Source organism: Carassius carassius, chromosome 32 (genome assembly GCF_963082965.1).
Source record: "Carassius carassius chromosome 32, fCarCar2.1, whole genome shotgun sequence".
Classification (NCBI taxonomy): Eukaryota; Metazoa; Chordata; class Actinopteri; order Cypriniformes; family Cyprinidae; genus Carassius; species Carassius carassius.
Genome location: NC_081786.1, coordinates 5,457,967 through 5,481,790, shown reverse-complemented (window position 1 = coordinate 5,481,790; position 23,824 = coordinate 5,457,967). Strand labels below are relative to the sequence as shown.

The window sequence follows — 23,824 nt, the reverse complement described above, 5'->3', positions numbered from 1 at the left end:
AGCTTCTAACATTTTAATGTTTCATTTACAAGCACAATATACTAATTATTAATACTAAAACGGAGCAACTGTGATTTTTTTAAATCACTAGGTAAAGATTAGGCTATAATTATGACATGAAACCAGGCAACTTGAATTGTTACTATGTTTTATGTGTCCTCTTGAAGTGCACACAGTTGTATTATTATTAAAAGAGGTAGTATTTATTTTTATAAAGATATACTCGGCCAGTTATTTATTTATGATTTATGAGTGGAATAATTAATATCAGGATTCAATATTAGTAAAACAAACAAAAGACAAATCACATTAAAATTGTATAATTTGCACAGATGTGGTCTCGTGATTATGAAAGACGTTCTCACGTCTTTTAATAAATGAATGCAATAACAATTTTGCAGATAGAATATGAAAACCCCGTGATTTCACTGGTCAAGGGCAGCTGCTTGAAATCTCGCGATACTCTTTGTGGTGCGCGATTTGGCTGAAGCAGATGAATGCGCAGTAGTCACTCTGCAGCGCTGTGGAAATGGCGCCTGCGTTCAAGCAGCAGTAGTCGGCAGTTATAACGATTTACACATTGAACTCACGGGAATTCAAGGTTTCGCTTTGCGACTGCTTTAAAGTTCAGCACTTCTCGACTACGAGAGTTTATTCATGCGAACCGAGTCCGGATTATGTCCGGGAAAGAGTTGACAGCAAAGCCGTGTTTGAAGTAACGTATATCCAGTTTTCTTGAGGGCCATCCTCGTCATTAGCGCGCAGGTACGTTACAATCTGTGGTAATTTTTTGCCTATATATATATCACATTAGGATACATTTTAGAGCATTTTACGTGTTTCTACAGCTCAATATCATTTAGCCCTCTTTTTTTGGATTGTTTAGTATTTAAAGCTATTGTGAGTTAACGTTAGTCTCGTGCTGTGACCGTTAGCTTGTGCGGCTAATCTGAATCTGAAGGGCTCATGGTAACAGCCTGCGTGGGCTCAACTCATGCCACAACACGGCTCTGTATGAGACATTTTACCCGCTTTATGTTTTATTACACATCGTACTAAGCTTTTTAAACTTTTTATTGACCTGTCGTCGATGTATTTTGAGTCTCTTGTTTGTTTTTACATGCTTTGTCGGTAACAGTAACAGTCCACGCTAGCGGTGCTACAGACGTGCTGTGGTTGAAAACAGTTTCCAGGAAAGGTTGTTATAATAATACAGACCATGCAGTGGTGTTTTATGTAAACCTTGCAAGAGAATGGACGCTTTTGTTTTTCTTGGAAAAGAAGCGGTGTTTGTCAGTGGTAATTTGAATGGATTTGAATGAACTTTTTGCCCCGTCTACGAAGATTTTAAGTGACCGTGCATCTAATGATGTCGCGTTACGTCATATTTATCATATATATAGTGATATTTAGAAGCAAATATTACCGCAGAAGCATGTTTGTACAGTGTTTGTGTACTTTACCTAGTAAGTATTTAATAAAACTGAGCTGTGAGCTCTGATTTTAGATTATCCATGTGAGTCTCACGCATGGGTGGTACTGTAGTCTGCGCGGGCACATGGATGAGTCCTATAGGCTGTTTGCAATAGATGACCATGTTTTTCCAGGGGGCACTATTGCATGAACAAAATGTTTTGTAATTTTACAGATCCAGACTGTCAGCCAATCCAGGGAGTCCAGCAAACTTAATAATTACTTTCGTTGAACATAGCTTTTTATAATATATTACTACCGTCAGCGAGTTATGTTTAGATGGTTTGAAATGTCATTCATGTTGTCGTTTCACGAGAGTAAAATAGTTGTTGTCATCGTGGGAAACCTTTCTCTAGTCTGGACGTAATCATGTAATTCAGATTTTCATTTAAACTTATGAGTCACGTTGTGTTTTTACAAGATAGTGTTATCATGCCTGTACCACGTCTTAAAATTGGTAAACATAAAATATATGTAAACATCCTGGTAGACTATACTAGGATAGTCAAAACTAAATCATTTGTGTGTGTGTGTGTGTTTCTGAAGGGTTTTGATATTTTTTTCTTTTATAAATATGCATTTTATAGAAATTAATTAATGCCAGTTCAGTGAGAATAGTGTCTACTGATTCTATTTCTAACTGCATAGAATATGAAAATGATCTATAAGAAACATAAAACATAAGTATTGTTTATAAAAAAATAAACTGCAAAAGGATTTACAAGTATGTTTTTAATATTTTGAATAGTTCACTGCACAAAATTAATTTGTGTGTGTGTGTATGTGTATATTTATGTGTGTTTCTATATAGCTTTTTATTTCTGTTTTAGTAATTTTTCTAATATCCGTAGCTTATTTTATCTTCATATAGATTCATTTTTTACTTCAGCTTTATTTCAGTTACAGAAAACTGTTTTTAATAAGTTTAATTAAAATAGCATCACTACCAGATGAATAATATAATGCATCAAAATATTTGGAAAAAGGCATGATTGGGTGTAGAGCCTTTTAAAGTATCCTAACTATGCACAATTAAATTAACAGTTGCGTTTTTTATGGCTGACAGTCCAAACACTCATCATACGCTCATCTGAACAGACCCACCAGTTGATTTATTATCACTCTTATATTGTATGTTTGGAGGAAACAGAAATGTGGCGGATATCAGTGATGCGCGGGTTGATCCGAAATGAGCGGTTACCCACGGTTACGAGTCATCCAGAAATATTTTTAATGATATTCGTGTCGCGGTCGGTCGGATCATTTGAAATAAAGATGCCAACTAAACCTTTGTAATTGATATAGAACTAGACACAATTCAGTGTTTCCCACAGAATTAGATTCTATTTGCGGTGGTGTGGTGTTTGGGGACCGGGGAAGGGGTGGGGTGGGGATTAAGTTACATATATCATATATATATATATATATATATATTAGTATATATCAGGGCTTTCGGTACGGTGCACGTGTGTACCGAATGACCGAATGCAATATTTTGTTTTGCGGAACATATGTACATTTTCGTATTTCCAAACGAACATATTAAGTGGCGGAAGTCTCCGCGTTCAGCGCAAATCCCACCCTGCAGCTGATACTAAGGCCGGTGACACACTGGCTGCGTGAGGTGAGCGTGGTGTTTCTGCTGCGTGTGACTTGCGTGACGGCTGCTTCGCGTTTTCTGTGTCTTTACACACCAGAATCGTGCCTGACGCGCTGCTGCTAATGTAGGTGACATAGAGGGAGGCCGCCGACAGACCAGGATCTTGTCTTCACGACAACAATATCTATACTTCATGTTGAGCATAAATATAAAGCCTACTGATAAAGGACATCGTCAACAGTATTAACGGCAAAATAGACTGTTTGACAGGTGCAATATGCCAGTGTGTCACCGGCCTAAGGTTTTCAAAAGGCATCACGCGAGTGTGAACATCACTACAACTAGGAAAAAAAGCATTGTAATTCAAACGCAGCTCCCGTCGGCATTTAAACAGACCTTTGCTCTTAATTCCGATCGGTCCAACGCAATAATGAAATCTGAGCAGGTCTAAAAACTGAAACTGTTGATGCTGCACTTTACACTTTGGAAAAGTTATATATTTTTTAAATATGAGCAGGCCTACACGCTGGGATTGGTAATGCTGCACTGTAGGGATGGGACGATAACCGGTTTTATCGATAACCGTGATAAAATGTGCTGAAGGTTAGTAATATCGTTTAAAAATGAATTATCATTAAAACCGTGTTTGATTATCGCGGTTTTAATAACTCGCAATTAAATCATGTCCAGCCAGCAACAGTCTGACGCAAGCGCAGCGCACAATGTTTTTTTGTTTTGTTTTTTCGAGAAGGAATGGCGAAAGTCAGTGACTTTTCTATGCTTCTACACTTTTTATTGTAAGGAAGGAAATGCCACAGAATTTAATCTTTCTTTAAATTAAGTGCATAGAGTTGCTTGTTTTATTAGTTTTTTGTTGATTATTAAATATAAAACTTGCTGAAATGTTTTCAGTGTGAGCATCAACTATTTTTGAACACTTTCATCTCGTTTCAACAAAACCGTGATAATATTGATAATCGTGATAATTTTAGTCACTATAATCGTGATATTAAATTTTCATCCCATCCCATCCCTACTGCACTGTAATCATAGTTATTTATTTATATTTTTCATTATATTTTATTATATGATATTGGTTTGAGACTGAGAGTATTTTATTTAGTGGAGAACTTTGCAGCAGTATTTTATTTCTTATTCTTTTTTTATTTTATCTATATATTAAGAATTATTTTAAAAAAGTGTAAACAAATTGTAAAAAAAAAAGTTTATAGTAATAAACAACCTGGAGTTTAATGTTTGCATTTCTTTTCCTTACTGCACCGAAAATGAACCGAACCGTGACTTTAAAACCGAGGTACGTACCAAACCGTGATTTTTGCGTACCGTTACACCCCTAATATATATATATATATATATATATATATATATATATATATATATATAATATATAATATATATATATATGTATATATATATATATGTATATGTGTATATATAATAAATATATCATATATTTTTAGTGACAAGTACACATTTCCATTGCCAACACTTAGTGTCAGATACCTTAAAGGGATAGTTCACCCAAAAGTGAAAATTCTATCATCGTTAACTCACCCTCAAGTTGTTCCAAACCTGTATGAGTTTCTTTGTTCTGTTGAACACAAAGGAAGATATTTGGAAGAATGACAGAATCAAACATATCTCGGTCCACATTGACTTCCATAGTATGAAAAAATATTTACTATGGTAGTCAATGGGGACCGAGATCTGTTTGGTTACAAACATTGTTCCAAATATCTTCCTTTGTTTTCAGCAGAACAAAGAAACTTTCACCTTATGTGCGCTGAATATACGCGATGGCCGGATCAACATTCTGTCCAACGTTATATAACCAATCCAGGGGTTTTTCTGCATCGATCTTTTTTTTTGGCGGCTGTCAAAGCCTTATTTAATCGGTGAGTGATGTAGAATAGAATGACTGCTGCGCCTGACAGGGCGCGTACGAGAGAGAGCCCCGGCTGCGCGCGCACACTCACAGTCTTTAAACAACACGAGCGCTTCTTGCTCTCTCTCTCCCTCGTGCATATTAATCAAAATCATTAAACACGATAGAAAAAAGGTGGAACGCCAAAAAGAAGTTTCACACGCGCTCGCGCACTCACAGTCTTCAAACTACACGAGTGCTGTCTTGCTCTCTCTCTCTCTCCCTCGTGCATAACATTAACCAAAATCATTAGACACGATAGAAAAAAGGTGGAACGCCAAAGTTTCACGTGGAGCATTGGGAGATTTTTTTTTTTTCTCCATGACAGGCTGCTGGCTCCCACTTTTAATTTTTATTTTTTGGAAAAGCACTCTCTGTATTAGCTTAAAGCCCTCAAGTTTACATTGGTTAGTGTATTCTTTCAATTGCTCTAAACAAGTATTTTGGGTGACCTTTTTTATTGAATGCTAGACATCAAGTTGTTGTTATTTTCATCTGAAAGAAGAACTTTTTTTCAGTAAGCTAGGCCCTATGTGTTCAGTAAGCTTGTTTCAGTAAGCTGTGTTTTCAAGGCTTCAAGGTTTTATTGAATGCTATCTCTATACAAGTGCAAAGTAATGCATTCTTAGTCAGTCTTTTATTTTGTAATTTTAAGAGCAATAAACATATATTGCAATGTTAAGGAATTCATGTTTTTTTTCATTCAGATATGTAAATCAACATGTATAAATTGTTAGTAGTCAATTAATGGGGAGATAATCAAAATTGAATCGGCCTGGAAAAATTTATCGTTAGATTAATCGATGCATCGGAAAAATAATCGCTAGATTAATCGTTTAAAAAATAATCGTTTATCCCAGCCCTAGTTGCCATGATTTTTGGAATGACTGATCACGAGAGGAAAAAAATGACGTTTTAGTCGCATAACATCGGTTAATGGAAATGCCGTCATTTCGCAATAGTTGTTTATCGATATTTAGAAAAAAAAACACAAAAGTTTTGCGCGAATCTGTAATGGAAACGCGACAGCGCTTAACATAGACTAACTTCTCAGAGTTATGTTGAGCAACAGTGTTCATTACTAACCATTCAACTCCGGATTGATTCTGGAATCTTCGCTGGGGGAATAAGCATTAAGCACCGGCAACAATCTGTCCTCTAACTAATGTATACTCATGTTTTGATTCAGATCATGTTCGAAGAGGAGGGGCTAGTCGTGCGTGCCTCCGTTGTCAGTTTGTGAGAGTGAGGGAGCAAGCAGCGCGCAGCTCTACAATAAAATATAATTGTACCCATATTAAATAGTTTAAAAATCTGAATCAATCAGTGGCGGTCAGCATTGATATTGTGGCGGGCCGCCACAAATTAATGAATGTATGGGAAACCCTGCAATTTTGAGGTTAAGCAGCCATGGCCATGAAAAAGAGAAGATGCACTTTTAGCGACATGGTGCATGTGAGTACCACAGAAAAAAACATGTAATCAAGAAACATGCAAATCAGTGCAATCAATTTTCAATAAACCAAATGACCCACAGGCTGACAAAGTCTCGGGAGTAGTGACTAACATTTATCATGCCGTACATCACACACATTCATATCGCTCTACCGACTGCAGTAACAAGTTAGCCCCAGTAATTTTTCCAGATTCTGAAATAGCTAAGAAAAAAAGCTGTAGAAACTTTGTGTGATATTTTGGGTCAGGTAGTGTCTTAATCTTTTAGTCGGTAGGTTTAAAAAGAAATATAGGCAATATATTACAGAAAGCTTGAAATGTCTACTTTTAAATGAAAACATTCATACCAAAATAAATAGGCTACTCTCTTATTATGTAATCCATATGAAATGTGCATTTCTCTCTGGTGTTTATGGCTAGTCCGCATCGTCAACTTCATCTTAGCAGCGACACAGAAAACACCAGTTTATTACTAAACAATTAAATGTCTCCTTGATAATTTAGACACATTCATAATCATTACCCTTTCTTTGTGGCAAACTTTGTGTACTGTCATAACGCGTATTATCCTGTAGGCTATAGCCTAAGTAATTAAATTAATATAAAGGGGTGATGCATTTACTACTTGTAAAAAATGCGGGTCAGGATGCGGGTTCGCGTACAATATTTTCTTTTTCTTTTTTTGCGGTCTGAGTTGCGGGCAAGTTAGTTGAATCATTCTGTCGGGTGCAGGTTGTTTATACATTGACCCGCGCATCACTGGCGGATATGTATGTGCCAACTGCTCCATTGGAGGCACAAAAGTGCTGGCAACTGCTGTTGTATTTGAAGTTCTTTTGTCCTCCGTGTTATCAGTGATATTTTAGCATGATTTTTGTACTAATTCGAAACATTCTGTTTGTGTTCAGTTTTTTAATCATATTATTTGCTTGATGTTTCAGGGCAGGCAGATTGATTTTTAGTATGTTTTTTCTCTTCAGTAAGCATGCGTGACCTGGCAGCCCAAGTCACCAGCAGCTTGCTGCGCTTCCCAGAGGTGACGATAGATGCTCTAGGGGAGGATGAAGTTACGCTGGACTCTGTGCTCCATGGGAGATTTACTTTTGGTGAGTCTTCTTTTTCTCTGATGGCATGTCCTTATCATTACCAGTGTCATGTTTTAGATGTTTCATGTATGTTTCCTAGGTTACTATATATCTTCAGTTCTCCTCTTGTGTTTCTCTGACATCTCTTATTTATTGGATGCAGAAAAAAGTGGACTGGCCTGGCTTGCCTGTGGGCCTCACTTGGAAGTGGTCCATGCTGTTACTGGAGAGCGTGTCTCTGCCTACCGCTTCAGCGGGGTGTCCGAACACCCGCCCACAGTGCTGGCCGTGCGAGACTTCTGTTGGCTGAAGCGAACAGGGCTGCTCATCGGTCTGGAGGAAGCCGAGGGCAGCATGTTGTGTCTGTATGATCTTGGTATCTCTCGTGTTGTCAAGGCTGTGGTCATTCCAGGCAGAGTGAGTGCGGTTTTTTTTTTTTTTTAGTATAATTGAAAAAAAATATATATTGCTATATTTTGTTTTCTTTTTTGCTCTTGTTTATTTTTTTTTAAACTAAATTGAAATGAGAAATGTTGCTTAAATTAAGTTTGTGTTTTCATATTTATTTCAATTAACATTTAAATTTTATTTCTAACTACAGTAAACCTTAGTGTAAACAGGTTTATTATGTAATTTGATTATGTAATTGATTTCTTAAAAGGCATCCTGGCTGTAATCTTGTAATTATTCCACATCTGTTGTTTTAATGACACTACTATGAGTGATCATGTGATTGATAAGAGCATCTGTTTTTTCTGCAGATCACAGCCATTGATCCCCTTGTTAGTTATGGAGGGGCCAGCGCTAACACTCAACATCTGCACCAGAGTTTGCGCTGGTTCTTTGGTGTGGCTGCTGTGGTCACAGACGTTGGTCATGTAATGCTGGTTGATCTCTGTCTGGATGACCTGTCCTGTAGTCAGAGTGAACTTGAGGCTTCAGGTGGGACTGTTGTTGTTGTTGTTTTGTTTTTTTTTAGCAAAAGCTTTCATGTGAACTGAAAAAAAAAAACTTTTCAATAGTCTCAAACCATTTTCATTTGTTTTGGCCACAGATCTAGAGGTGATCAATAAGTCTCCGTCTGAGATCCCACGTTTACGGGAGGGTGTGACGCAGCAGGGCAGACACCTGTGTCTTCAGCTCTGCAGCCCCACAGGTACTGGAGCGACAGCCCTGCAGTACATCCAGCGCACCAACCAGCTCGCTGTGGGCTTTTCAGATGGCAACCTACAGCTCTGGAACATGAAGACACTGAAAAAAGAGTAAGTAAAAGACTTAAAACAAGCTGACTTTTTTCCCATTTTAATGTGATTGTATGTTAAATTTGACATGAAATTAAAACTCACCGTCTACTTTCTAAATGCATGTTGTTGATTATATTATGAACAATTCATTTATGTTTTTGACCTTGTAGTTCTTAATCAATTTCATAATGCCATTTCATATTCCAGTAAAAATTACAGACTTTTCTATGTTGACACATACCGGGCTTTTCCAGTTATTTAGTCTGCTTAAACCTTTACACATTCTTAGAATCCACTGCAAGCTCAAATTCAGATCTGCCTCCATACAATCAATGGATCCCACCCTACATATTTCTTTTTCAGTTACCGTATTTTCTGCACGTATTTTTACATTTTCTCAAAAAAACGACAGTGCGCCTTATAATCCGGAGCGCCTTATATATGGGTCAAGGCGCTCTGTCAAAATGTTGACATTCCCTTTAGCACAGCTAGATCTAGTGGATGCATAACGCAAACCCAGTCAAACGTTTGACTGCAGTTTCTTCTTTTCTATGCGCCTTATAATCCGGTGCGCCCTATATATGAAAACAGTTCTAAAATAGGCCATTCACTGAAGGTGCACCTTTTCCGGTGCGGAAAATACGGTATCTGTTTTACTCCAGATGTATGTCACGTTATGGAAGAAGAGATCTGTCACTACTTCTGTTTTGTTTCGGCTATAATCTATTTATGCACCAATGAATTTGATTCTGAACATGTCCTCTTTTCCTTCAGATATCACTCACAGCTAGAGGGTGGCAGGGTGCCTGTCTATGCATTTACCTTCCAGGAGCCAGAGAATGACCCACGGAACTGCTGCTATCTGTGGGCAGTGCAGTCTGCACAGGATCAGTAAGTTTGCTGTTTCATGTGCTGTTATCGAAATAATCTGACTTTGTCTGATTTGGTTCTGATTTATTCGGGTGTATTTTTGTCTTTGCAGTGAGGGGGACGTAGTCAGCCTCCATTTATTACAACTGGCTTTTGGGGAGAGAAAGTGCTTGTCTTCAGGGAAAATTATTTATGAGGTACAGAGTTATTCAGGATTCTCCATTCTCAAATTTATTTGAATGTTACAGTTTTGTATCTATACAATGTGTGATGCTTGACTCTCAGGGTCTGGAGTATTGTGAGGAACGTTACAGTCAGGACTTGAACGGTACAGCTTTTCCTCTAAGAACTCAGGCCATCAATACCCGTCTGATCAGCTGTCAGTCCATAGAGAAATTTCGCCACCACCCTGATCGTGACGACAGCATGAATGAAGGTGTCTTTGTATATCCAAATCATGCTTTGCAGAGTGATTGACACTGAATGCTTTTTATAACATTTGTTTTTCTGTTTTTAGTGACTTCTCCTGATACAAGTGTGTCAGTTTTCAGCTGGCAAGTTAAATCGTATGGACAAGGCCAGCCATCGACCTTCATTGGTGTTTTTGACATTAACCGATGGTACCATGCTCAGATGCCAGATTCATTAAGGTGGGTATGCTTCTAGTAAAGGTTGAAAATACAGTCAGATGTGTGGTGAGGGACATGTAAATAGACTTCCTCTTTCCCATTCAGAACGGGCGAATCCTTAAGAAACTGTCCATATCTGGCAGTGTGGTCTCTTGACTGTGCGATTGAAACGACAGCTCCCTGTACACTGTTGGACATCCTGATTCATGAGCGCAGTCTAAGTAGGGGTCTGCCCTACATCTGTCCTCCACCTGAACAGTTCTTCAATCCCACAACCTACAACTTTGGCAAGACATGTTCATTTTTTTTATATGATTATTAATTTGCATGTGTAATGGCTGTTATGTAACCCCATTTAATATGTCATAACCTCTGAATTCCTTTTCTATTCTAGATGGAAGTTGTTTGCTTAATGCTGGAATTGTGCACTTTACATGCTCTGGCTATCAGAAAGAGGTTAGATTTTGGCCCTTTAGTATACTATGCTTATATTAGTCTTTTATTTTTGGTCTGTTAAAGTCTTTCTCACTCTCAGACCTTGAGCTACTTGAAGAAGGTGGCACCAATTTTAGGTGACAGCATTTCTAATGGATACTCCCGCTGTCTCATGTCTGGTCTCCTATCCTCTCGTCTGGCTGATGTCCAGCCCTCCAGCCTCTCACAGGTATCAATTAAACATTGTACAGGAGTAAATATACACTAGTTTTATTTGTGTGCTTAATAGATCTCATTCACGTGATGAACTAGTGGTATAAGAGTATTTATACCAGTAATTCACATTTTTTAATTGATTACATTGTAATTTGCATTTAGGAAGAGCAGCTTGATGCTATTTTGTGCACTGCTGTGGAAACAAGCTCATTGGGACTCATCACTAGCTGTATTAAACAATGGACCACTGAAGGTGAGAATGGGAGAAGTAATGCATTTGTAGTCTAGAAAACTTTAATTATACTGCTGTTCTTTTTTTTTTTTTTTAAGTTTATTTTCTCACCAAATCAGCTTACAGTAAAAGCAGTAATAATGTGAATTAGTATTGTAATTAAAAACTAATATCTTTAATCTTATTTTCCTCACATAAGAGCAACCAGGGTCAGCCGTCAATCTGCGCTACATATTGGAGTGGGCCTGGAATAAGGTTGTGCGCACCAAAGAAGAACTGGATGAAATATGTGAGTTTTCTGCACCCATTTCTCTGAATATGGTTTTATTGCAAATTTAACAGCGTTCTGATTGTGCTTTTCTCTTTTTCTCCAGGTGCTCTGCTCTTTGACAGCTCTGCAAACTTCACGGATCCCCAGACACTGCAGCTGCTACAGCACAGTCAACGCTTGCTGGCAAACCTCAGCACCGTTTTCCACTGTTTGCTAAATGAGGCTCAGGAGCTCACACAGAAAGGTGTCGGGAGTGTAAACAGACATCACACTGTTCTGTGCTTTTATATGTGAAGTTGGAAATTACTAGAATGACTGACTTATTTTTGGTTACTTGCAGGGTTGATTGGACTCATGAATAAATGCATGGTGTCTAGCTTGATCTCTCAGTACGCTCAGGTGGTTCTGTGGTTCTGCCGGACTGGTCTCCTTCCAGAGGGCTCTGGTATGGTTCTCGGTCACTCAGATTCTTTGAAAAACAACTGTGCATTGCTTATGATGAACTCAAATTGTTCACTGTCAACAGAGGAAGATGATCTGCTGCAGATATCAAGGCCCTTTTACAGTCATTCTATTATAAAGAATTATTACATCAGCCAGAGGGAGGAGCTGCGGAGACTAGCCAAGTAAGTGGCTGAAATTCTGAAGAACTTTCTGAAGGCTTTTATTTATTTAACATTATTTGTATTTAGTGAATTTTATTTATTCATGTTTACTAAAAAAGTGCATAAATTAATATTTAAATCTCCAGAAGTCACAAGGTACAAAAAACGCTCTTTCCTTCCAATAGGGACAAGTGGTGTGCAGATTGCCTCATGATTGATGGCTTAGTGAGTCAGTGTGGGGAACGCCTTACAGAAATCTGGAAAAGGGACGAGGGTGGAACAGGACAGTATCCTCCCCCTTCACTTCATGTAAGTCAAGACTTGTTGAATGCGGTTGTACAACTTTGCTGCCATCAACTGCGCTTGCTTTTTTTAAAAATTTTAAAATCTGTTTCTGGTACAGGCCTTGCTGGATATTTACCTCCTGGAAAACATTGAAGAATCTACCAAACATGCTATTGTATCCTTTTTGGGTTCTTTACTAAATCTTGTCATACATGTTGTGTTGTTTATTGTTGGTTAGTAAAGATTATTCCTTGACTCAGACTCTAAGGTTATTTATTTGCTACTGGATGTGATGTACTCATTTCCTAATAAAAGTGGGGCATCCGTGGAGTCTTTTCCCACAGCGTTTGCCATTCCCATTGGGCTGGTGAAACTGGTTCAAGGCCTGTGGTTGCTAGACCATCATGATCATGAGGTATATATATATATATAAAAATCTGTGTGTTTGCACTTACACTAGTATTTTTAAAAGAAACATTACGATTTTGGCTTAATTTATAAATGGTTTGAATAGTGACAACTAGCAGATGTAAGAGCCATATCAGTTTAAACACTACTTTTAGTGTATTTTGTGTGAATGCCAAGAGGTACTTACAAACTAATACTTTATGAATAATTTGTATGGAATGGTTTTCATCTCCCTTAGAGCTCTCTGGAGCTGCTGTTGCATCCAGCCTCCAGTCACTCTCTGTGGAGCTGGCAGCACGAGCGTGTCCTGCAGGCTTTGATGTGCCAACAGAAACACAGCGTCGCCCTACGCTACCTGCATGTAATGAAGCCTCCCCTGTGCACTACCAACCAAGCCAAATTGTGCCTCTCTGTCCTGCTTCATAACAGGTATGTTTGTAATGTACCATTGGGAGTAATATGTCAGGTTAAATTGGGCTCTTTTGTAGTTTCTAAACTCTACTCTTTGATTGTTTTGGGCTGACCAGGTGTATTGTGGAGGCCTGGGCTTTGCTAAGGCAGCATTGTAACAAATTGAACATGGAGGAGATGATGAAGTTTCTTTTTGAGACCTGTCAGGACCTGGGACTGATGAAAGAGCTACTGAAACTGCCCCTTGGACTTGCAGAACAGGTGTGTGCAAATCTCTGTAGCACTTAAGTATAGCCTTGATGAGCAGAAGAGTTCTTGCACAAAAACCTTTGGACAATAGTGTATATTAGCACTGCTTTATCTTTACCTTTACCTCAAATGTACCTTTTTAGGAGTGTTTGGAGAGGTTCCTTCAAAGCACTGGAGGTTTCCAGAATCGGGAGCTGCTCATGGTCCACTACCTCCAACAGGCAAATTATGTGCCTGCACTTCAACTCAACCAGACCCTCAAAGTGAACCTAGCAGTATGTTCAATTTCATATTATAGCCTACATCTGTATTTCATGTTTTGTAAAAAAAAAAAAAAAATTGATATAATTTGGTTTAATTCAGGCTGATCGGGATCCTAAAATGAAGGAGAGGTCAAACACAAGGAACTCCATTCTCAATCAGTATGGGAAGGTTCTTCCTCGGGTTCAACGGAAATTAGCCATTGAGCGAGCAAAACCATACCAACACCCTGCTACTATTCACAGAGAAGGTACTGATGATGGTCATACTCACTTGGTCTGTGTGTTAGAATTTCAGGTTGTTAGGATAAATGCCAATTGCTGCTTTTTTTCCCCACTATTAGTTAAAAGACCTCAGCCTCTGTCAACTGTAGCTAAACGTTCAGCCTCTGAAAATGTGATGACCAGAGCAGCCTTTATCAATAATGTCCTCTCAAAGATCGAGGAAGTATGGGTTGGCAAGAACACCACTCCCAATTCATCTCCTTTCAAAAGGTACTATAAGTAGTTTTTCCCAGCTTCTATTTGAAATGTTTTCTTTAACCCCTTTGCATAGCATGGAGGTACAAATGACATACCCAAAATGAAAAAGGTTGCTGCTCATGAGTCTTTCTGACTAGATACATAATCAGCATTATATATTTATATATATGTATATGTATATATGTATATGTATATATATATGTATATATATGTATATGTAAAGAATGTACATATTTAAATGTATAAAAAATTGTTGCTGTGGTAAATGTTTTTAGCTAAATTAGCTAAAGCCACAAGTCTACACATGCTTCATTTAAAATCTGAGGACATTCTCTAAAACTGTGCATTTTATGAAACATTTTGTGAGATCATGCCATAAGAGTTTATGGCCCCCTGTAAGCACTCCTGCATGCTGTCGCCCCATGTCTGTCCCGGCAAACTGCCCCATTCATGATTCTGTTGTTCTCACACAGTGAACCTTTCACACCTCCACCAGGCCACAATACTCATTATTCCTTTATCATTATTCTTTTTTTTTTTTTTTATTCAGCCATTATAGCTTTTATTCTGGAATTACCAAGACCTATCACTTGAAACACAAATTAGGGTTGTCCTGATCTGATCCACGACATCGATATCGTGCAGATACTGACCTAGAACGCTAGATCGGAGGGGAGAAAAAATATGCTAAAGTGCCCTTGCGGTCTGCCCCCGGTCGACGATTTCTTCTGAGGGAAGGGGTGTGCAACATGAATATTTTTGATCGTGGACGATTAAAATGTCTACTTTATCTGCTTTTGAAGAAATATAGTTGTATTATGCTGCAGCGCACATTCTATCAGCTGCATTTCTGGCACCACTGAATGAATATACTGCGACAGCCGACATATCCAGTACCATAGACATAGGTATTTATGTCTATGTCCAGTACCGCTGCTCCCACACAGAGTACGCAGTAAAGCACCAACTCCCAGGGGGGCACCATCCAATTGCTCAAAAAAAAAACAAAAAAAAAACTTTCGTTTTATATTTATATTAACGTATACGTAAATAAACATAATTATAAATGATGTTTCACGGTGAAGACAGTAGACCGGCGAAGCACACGTGACGCGCCATTCTTAGAGTTTTAATGTTCCGTTTAACTCCATTCTAATATCCACTTAATCTTTCATTTTTGGCCACCTTTTTGCGATAGAAATACTAGCCTGTATAATTTCTTCAACAAAAACATGTGGACATCACAACCCTTACAAAAACGAATCCTCGTTTTTATTGAAGTAAAATTTTCTTGTGTGTCATTTCTGAATACTTGAGACTATAAAATGAATCTGACAACTTTGTTAGTAAAATCATAGCCATAGGCAATTGTCTAGGTACAAATGTAATTTGTAAATAATAATTTTTATTTTTACTTGTTCATTCAATTTTTTTAATGCTCCTGCTAAATACTATTGTACCTGCAAAAAAAGGTTTATTTTTGTGTATTATGTGTATTTGTAATGTGTATCTTTTATTCTATTTTTCTTTTTTAATAACAAAGATAAAATAATGACAAAGATTGGTTTTAGGTGGCTAAAGTGCTTCCATTTATTTTATTATTATTATTAGTAGTAGTAGTATTAGTTCAAGAATAAAATAAAAATTATCGGATTGATATCGTAATCTGCAAATGGCTAAAGCTGCGGCATCGGTATCGGTAGTGAAAAAGTGGTATCGGGACATCCCTAACACAAATAAACCGCTGCGTAAAACATTGTTGCAGTGATAGAAGTTTATTAATTTATCAAAACAGTGGACAAATATCAAAGCTAGAGTCTTTATTCTTTCTACTGATTCACAGTTTGTCCAGATACAGTATGATGTGTTAACGTGCTGTTAAAGTGAAACAACGATAATCTGGGGTCGTAGCTGACTTTTTTTTTTTTTTTTTGCTGTTGGCTTTCCTGTGCAGCCCCAAAGAGTCTGAAATGCAAGTGCCTATCCTACATCCTTCCTCTCCAAATAAACCAGAGGCCTTTGTAGGAACTCCCATAAACATGCTAACCAAAAGAATGTCCAGGTAAAACAAAGACTGGTCCAAGTGTTTTTGAAATTTCCTTTATTTGTGTCTCAGAAGACACTAGTAACATCTCACTTGCTTTGTCACCAGGCTTCTTGATTTGGTTGTGCAGCCGTCTTCCCAGAATTCTCCAGAGAGCTCTAATTTGCCTGGCACTCCTACAAGGTCCATTACTTCATGGGCTGGACCGCAGAGTGTCACCAAAGCTCCTGAGCTTAGTCTGCTGCAAACTCCGCAAGTGGTAAAGGTGAGACCGCATGGTTTGTTAAACTTTTTCACAAATGCTCACAGACTTGTTTGTAACTTTAAATGTGCAGCATGTACTTCCTCTAGTGTTTTAGGAAATTACCCACCACAATTTTGAACTCTGGTTTTCAGAGAGCTCGAGCTTTGGCGTCAGGCCCGGTTTTCTCAGCCTTCACCCCACAGTCTATTCTGAGGAGCAGCCTACGTCCCACTCCTGTGGCCACCCCTTCTGCCTCCCCAGGCCGATCAGTCACTCCTCCTTTCCGCTCCAAAGAGAGCCGCATTACCTTCATAGAGGAGGCTGATTCTCTGGAATCTCCCAAGGGCTTTGTCCACTGGAACAATGGGGTAACATACCTCTTTTACATCTAAAATGAAATGTTAAGATGAGTTTCCATGAAATTAATAAAATTTTTAGCTTTAATAATATGGTTGTGGTTCTTTACAGATTGCGATTAACCAGGAACTTAATACACCTAAGAGGTCTTCTCCATCTCCTAAAGCAAGTTTTGCAGCCTGGAGTGAACATTCAGATGCTGAAGAGGAAGAAGCAGATCTAAAGAGGACGTACATGTCCTCACTGGAAGAGAAAGAAAATCCTGATGTAGAATCTCACAGTGGATGCTCTGTCAAAGAGATCCCTGCAACGGAATCCAAACAAGTGCTTCCCACTCTTGTACGACGACCTAGTCTGGGGCAGGAAGCAAGTCTTGTGTCCAATCAGTCAGATACCACTCTTGAGTTTCATGATGCTCCTGAGGATTTTATGGCAACACAGGCAAACAGCAGTGTGGATCGGGAGGTGACCATAAGACTTCCAGACACTTCAGAGGAATGTGAGCCTCCTGTAGAAGACAACACAACGGCAGAATTAAGCTCTGTTAAGCTACCTGAGGAAGAGCTGAAAATACCTCATGAGAGCAGTACAGAGGAAGACTCATCCCATGGAAAGACACCTTCAAATGCACATGAAGCCCAAAGTAGGAGAGGAAAGCTTGAGGTGCATGTTGATATTGAGAACGATCATGTGAGGGAAGTAATTGAGGAGGAGCTTGAGGAAACTTCAGAAGCTCATGTTCTCAAGCTGGATGTAGTTACGGAGCCAAAGCTTGTTGTTCCAGTTCAGGAACAAAGCTTAGAATCTTTGGCTGAGATTTCTAAACATCAGGAAATCCAGGAGCCAGCTGAAGAATCACAAAACACATCCTCCATTTTTGTTGAAGCTCTCAGTTTTCCTCCTACTATAGAGCCTGTGAACAAGTCTATGGAAGAAAATGCTGCTTATGACACTATTGATGAACCAGCTGTCACAAATATATCAGAGTCAGTACCAGAACAACTAGTTTGTGAGGCTTCTGTATCTGAGATTCCAGCATTTGAGTTGGTGAAACACAAACAAATGACTAGTGAACCTGAGATTAATGAAGAATGTAAAAAGGAATCTATGGAAACCTCAGGTACTTTTACTTTACTTGTACTTTTTTTTTTTTTTGGACATTCAGTACCTTTCAAAAGTTTGGGTTCAGTAAGAGTTTTTAGTTTTACTTGAATGCTTTTATGTGGCTTTTAATTGCATTGAATTGTTTAAAATTGAAGTGACAGTAAATGTTACACAAATTTCTGTTTTAAATGCTGTTCTTTTAAACTTTCTATTCATCAAGAATCCTGAAAAAATGAATCTCAATTTCTACAAAATTATTAGTCAGCACAGCTTTTTTCAACACTGACAAGAAAAAGAAATGCTTCTTGAGCACCATCAGCATACAGTGTTATTGGCTGAAAATCCAGCTTTGCCATTACATGAAAACTTGCATTTTAATGTGTATTAAAACAGATAATGGTTTATTTTAATTGTAAGAATATTTCACAATATTGCTGTATTTTATTTACAAGTAATTGCAGCTTTTGTGAACATGAGACTTTCAAAAACATTGAAAACATTTTCTGACCCCAAACTTTTAAACTGTACTGTAACTGTCGTTTTGTGACTGATAATTGCGCTGGTAAGAAATTAATTTCTAATTAATATTTTAGATTTGGATGCCTTTGTGGAACAGCATTTATTTGGCCCAGATCTGTCTCCAACTTTAAACCGGTCCAGTATTAGAGAGGGATCACTCAAAAGGTGCTTGTTAATGACTTACCCATCATGCTTTCTGGGTGCTGCTTTATGCATGTTTGTCATGTCCTGACATTTAAATTTTTTTTTAACTTTTGTTGGTGCTGTCTACACCCTATAGCGAACCAGGTAGTGACATTAAGGAAGTTCAGCCCACTTCTGAGAATGCAGCAGATCTGAAAACACAGACATCAGAGCCTGCTACCTCAGAGTCCAGATGTAAGCCCTTATCCGGTTTAACATTATAGTAAAACAACATAATGATCCAAAACTAACCTCAGGATTCTTTCTATAGCTGTAGTGAGCTTGAATGACACTAATGGCCTCTCCAGTGCTGAATCGTCAGAGGATGAAGAAGAGTCTGAAGATGAGAAGGTGGAGGACTCAGGTAGTGAGGTTGAGATTATAGATGAAGTAAAGGGTAATGGCAGCAGTAACCACCGGCCTGCTCCTGCCCTTTACATGGAGGAACCCCCACTGCATGAGCAGTACCTTCAAGAACAAGCCAATGCTGTGCTGTCACTGGTTACACCTGAGGCTCATCTGAAAGTAAGTGCATCACTTTAAATCTTACTTTAAAACACTGACCTGTTGTACATGGACTTCTGTCATTGGTTTATTTGTTTGTTTGTTTTTACTCTGCAGGTTCAAGACACTGACATCCCAGAGGAAGAAGGTGAAGTTGTAATGGTTGGCCTTGCCCCTGCAGATCTAGACGAGGAAGATCCAATGTGTTATACTGAGCTTAAGCCATCCACCACTCTCCTGGTACCTGTAGAGCTGGCTGAGGAGCAGCATACACATCTTGTAGATGGAGGAACTTTACAGACCCTTAGCAGTGCACCGGATGGTACAATGCCAGAAGAGTCTGATGGCTTCATGCTCATGCTTGATCCAGATGTAGAGGAACTGCCTGATGTTTCAGAGTTGGACCACAATGCAGCATTGCTACCTCTACATGAACCAGAAGAACCTCAGGATGTGGAGAATCAGCTCACAACTAACTCTGATGTTGTCATCTTGGAGCATATGGTTCAAGTTCCAGACAACAGATTGGAAGACATAAAAGACTTGGTATCTGACATTGAACCTGTTGTCATGGGTGCTCCTAAAATTGAAGACCAACCAGCTGAAGTCCTCCAGATGGTGGAACAAATATTCACACCAGAAGCAGAACCATCTCTTCAAGAAACAAAAGATCTTTCCAATGGTGATGGGATAGAATCTGGTCCTTGTGAGATGCAGGAAGAAGCACATACTCCTCTTCATGGGGAAGTGTTGGAGTCTTCTCTGCCAGAGAAAGTCTTGCCTTCAGAAGAAGTTTTAGGGGCGGTCAATGAAGTTACTACATTGGACACAGAGGTGTCAGCCGCTGCAAAAGATAAAATAGCTGAGTCTAACCAAATAGACACTACACTCTTATTGGAAGGAGAAGTTGAGGAACTTTCCACAACCAAACAAATGGGAAGACCTAAGTCACCAGGAAGGCCAAAGTCACCAAGAAGAACCAAGTCACCTGCAAGAACAAAAGTTGAAAGATCTGGAAAAGCTACTGAGGAAGTTCTGGAGAATATTAAAGAGGTTCAGCACAGTCCATCATGGAGAACTAGGAAAACTGTAACATTCCCTGTACCTATCCTTGATGGAGAGAAGGATCTTACTGAAGAGGAACAAATGGATTCTCAAGTACCTTCAACACCAAGACGCATTACAAGGAGTGGCAAACAGCTCCAAGATTATCAAGTTCCTGTTACACCCAGAAGAAGCACAAGAAAAGCAAGTTCGGAACAGCATGCTAATGAGAATGACCAAGACATGCCTTCTCAGATAGTATCAAAGCCTGCAAGTCCGGCACGAAAGACCCCACAGAAAGCAACACCTAGGAAAGGATCTCGACGAACCAGGAGCACAGTGGTTGATGATGATGATGAGGCCCTGTCCATTGTTCCTATTCCCAGTGATGACACAGAAACACAGACCAGGCACAGTACCAGAAAATCCCAAGCACCAAGTGTTGAAGTTCCAGAAGCTCATCAAGAAGTCCCAGAGGAGACGATACAGCCAGCCAAAACATGTAGTAGTCCTAGTAGGGTTACACGCAAGTCTACCAGAGGACTAGCTTTAGAAATTTTCCAACAAGATCCTGCAGAAGAAGCCACAATCCTAAATCAACCTCTTAGAACTCCTCCAAGAAGCAGGAAGAAGACCGTGGCCAGCACTGCAGAAAAAGTGAACAATGCAACCTTTATTATTGATGATGCACAACTTCAGAGTGTTTCAAGAAGACTTACGAGAAGCCGGCACTGGAATCAAGGTGAAGATCTTGATAAAGAAAGACCTGATTTGACTCCTTTGAAAGTGGAGACTGAAGCTCCCCAAACTGATGCCCTTGTACAGCGACTCAAAGATGAAGAAGCCAGGGAGGAGACTGTTCCTGTTGTAACTGAAATTATACATGCCAAGAGAAGACCTACTAGATCTGCAGCGCCTCATTCACAGAATGAAACCCAAATGGCTGACATTGAAAAATCAAAATTGGCAGTGTCCAGTGAAATACAGGAACATGCAAGCAAGTCACTTGCAAGTGCTAGACGTACACGAGCGAGCAAAGTAGCAGAACAAAACTCCACGGCTGTCAATGATTCAGTTACTCCCATAGCTGATTTGAAAAGAACAAGAGGTAGTCTATAATGTAATGCCACAATTAGCATTTTATAACACTTTAATGTGCCTACAATCCATTTTATCTGCAATCCTTTAATTTTAGGAAGGAGAAAAGAAACTGTTGTGCGAAATGAAGTTGAACTTCCAGAGGTTTTGTTGTCATCTTCTGTGCCTCAAACCCATAGCTCAGGAGGGGAAGGTGATTCTCAATCGAAAGAGGCAAGCAGAACTTTCTAAAGTTTAAGTACTAACGCAGTTTTCATATGTGCTCCATCACACTTTAAACTTTATAAATTCTTCCATTTGTTGTAGGACAATGGCCCTCTAGATGATGTTGCAGTTGAAACTGAGGTTGTCAAACCCAGAAAGAAGAGGACAACCAGGTGAATGGTCGCAAGTAGTTCTATTGATATTGTTATAAGTAGCAGCTAATGTGCATGGTTATAATTCAAGCAGGATCTTTTCGTTGACAAGCTATAACTACAAAATTTGCAACTGAATAATGTGTTGGTTGTCCATCACCTTGCCTTAATTTGTTTTAAGGCTGGGCAATTTGGCAAAAAATTGATTTTTTTCTTTTTTTTCTTTTTAACTTAAAAATCTTATTACAACATGATTCAAATAACTTTTTTTTTATTAACCCTCTAGTTAAAGAAGATTATATTTTAAGTGCAGCACACGACGTTGTCAACAGGATGTAAATGTTAAACACATCACTTGTTTAATATCTTTGCAGAAAAGCATGAATTACAACTACATCCTGTACAAACGTGTCTTAAAGCCTACGTTATAATATTCAGAAGTTATAGACTAAAAAGCAAATGCTACAAAAGATTCTCACTAGTCAATGTAATTCAAATTCAAAATGACTGCTTTTATACATAGAACCAGAAAATTGTACATTTCTAAAATGCGTACTTGTATATAAATATAAATAAATCTGTACATTCATTCAAACAGTTACATATCACTATATTTCTACTTCTGTATATAGTGCATTATTTAATTTTCTGTTTTTCTTATATTAGTGTTGCTAGTGTCTGCTGCACTAGTTTACACTATGTCCATCTTTTCTTCTGCACTGGAAGCTCCTGTCACTAAGTCAAATTCCTTGTCTGTGTAAACATACTTGGTAATAAGACCCTCTCTGTCTTCTTAAGGTATAACATCAGTAAACTATTAACAATAAATGTTCTGTGAAAACCATAAGCAGCAGCTTTCAGCCTGTCACCATAATGCAAACGTGAAATATTAGACACACAGTAGTTCTTTACAGGTTTTTTATTCGATTGCGCTTATTTCTGTGTAAACATGGACGTGTTTGACTGTTGCACTAGCATCTCTTGCAGCATCTCATGCATGAAAGAAGTTCAATCACATCTTATTGCATGTTTTTTCTATTACACTTTTCCATGATGCACCTTTGTCAACACATAATCGCATTCTGTGTAAACGGCGCATCACTCGTGCAGTTGGATTGTTATTTTGTTTGATGATCTTACCCTAATTTTCTGTCGTCTTTTTAACAGAACAAAAGCTGCTCCAGAACCTCCACCTCCGGTTGAGATCAGTTTCCTCTCTCCCCTCGCCAGTCCAGCTGAACCGATCGCCAAAACTGAAAAGAGAACAGAAGAAAAGGAAACCCCTTCCCTGAGGATGAACCTACGCCGCAAACGCATGATGGATGCCATTTTTCCTAAACCTGTAACGAGGAGGAAGAAGCTTTGATTGTGAATTGTTTAATTTGGACTCATTTCCCAATTTTATTTCTCTTTTTTTCTGCTCTCCTGGTTACATAAGAGCTCTGCAACCTGCTGTTTTCTAATTAAGATGATCAGTGGATAATGTTTGGAATAAATAAACCTCTAATTTGGGATAAATAATTTTGTATAATAAATTATGCTGTTTACCGTAAGGAGCACTGAGGGACTTGAGCACCAAAAAAGAAAGGTTTAGTTTTTAAATGTTTCTACTAATTGATGCCAGTGTAAATAGCCTTTTAGCCATGTTATAAATAAAATTTGATACTTGTGAATTATTTTGTTACTTGTTTTGTTTACAGGAAAGATTTTGCAATGTGTAAAGTCAGATCAAACAATTATAAGGTTTATGGTTGTACTACTTGGGAAACATTTCGTATAGTTGGATACTTTACAGTGGTTCAAAGTGTAATAAAATCATCCATATTGCATGGATGAACTTCTTGCTTTGATGCTTGGCACTTGGTCTCCACTATCTTGAGGTCTTAAGCTGGTGAACACAGCATTATTTGGTCCTTGCAGATAATAATGTACATTTATTTTCCTTAAAATGCATCAGTTTTATTTTGAACCGCATTGTAAACATATTTGTAATGCCTGTTTGCTTTCAAATACAGAAGAGTTTACAATCTTTGATGTATTGTAGTTCTTCACAGAGGTTTGTGTGTGTGTGTGTGTGTTCATTCACTGCTGTGTGTGCGCACTTTGGATGGGTTAAATGCAGAGCACAAATTCTGAGTATGGGTCACCATACTTGGCTGTATGTATGTCACTTCACTTCAGTCATTTTCCTTCAAAAACGTAAGATGACTAACCA

The 23,824-nt window shown here is 38.5% G+C and overlaps 1 protein-coding gene across 1 annotated transcript; it reads left to right on the top strand.

Moving 5' to 3' along the window:
* The first annotated feature begins 485 nt into the window (after window positions 1-485).
* On the top strand, window positions 486-23,640 carry LOC132112483 (protein ELYS-like). The gene is made up of 36 exons (XM_059519971.1): window positions 486-765; window positions 7,454-7,579; window positions 7,722-7,975; window positions 8,320-8,500; window positions 8,613-8,820; window positions 9,577-9,693; window positions 9,785-9,869; window positions 9,958-10,108; window positions 10,190-10,322; window positions 10,407-10,588; window positions 10,696-10,757; window positions 10,837-10,965; window positions 11,115-11,205; window positions 11,384-11,473; window positions 11,559-11,699; window positions 11,796-11,900; window positions 11,982-12,081; window positions 12,246-12,369; window positions 12,464-12,520; window positions 12,614-12,760; window positions 12,992-13,182; window positions 13,281-13,425; window positions 13,557-13,688; window positions 13,777-13,924; window positions 14,018-14,168; window positions 16,111-16,218; window positions 16,309-16,465; window positions 16,597-16,812; window positions 16,913-17,921; window positions 18,499-18,589; window positions 18,705-18,802; window positions 18,879-19,132; window positions 19,229-21,263; window positions 21,351-21,466; window positions 21,560-21,630; window positions 22,777-23,640. The coding sequence occupies exons 2-36, from the start codon at window positions 7,459-7,461 to the stop codon at window positions 22,973-22,975; spliced, it is 7,599 nt and encodes a 2,532-aa protein (XP_059375954.1). The 5' UTR covers window positions 486-765; window positions 7,454-7,458; the 3' UTR covers window positions 22,976-23,640.
* The last annotated feature ends 184 nt before the right edge of the window (window positions 23,641-23,824 follow it).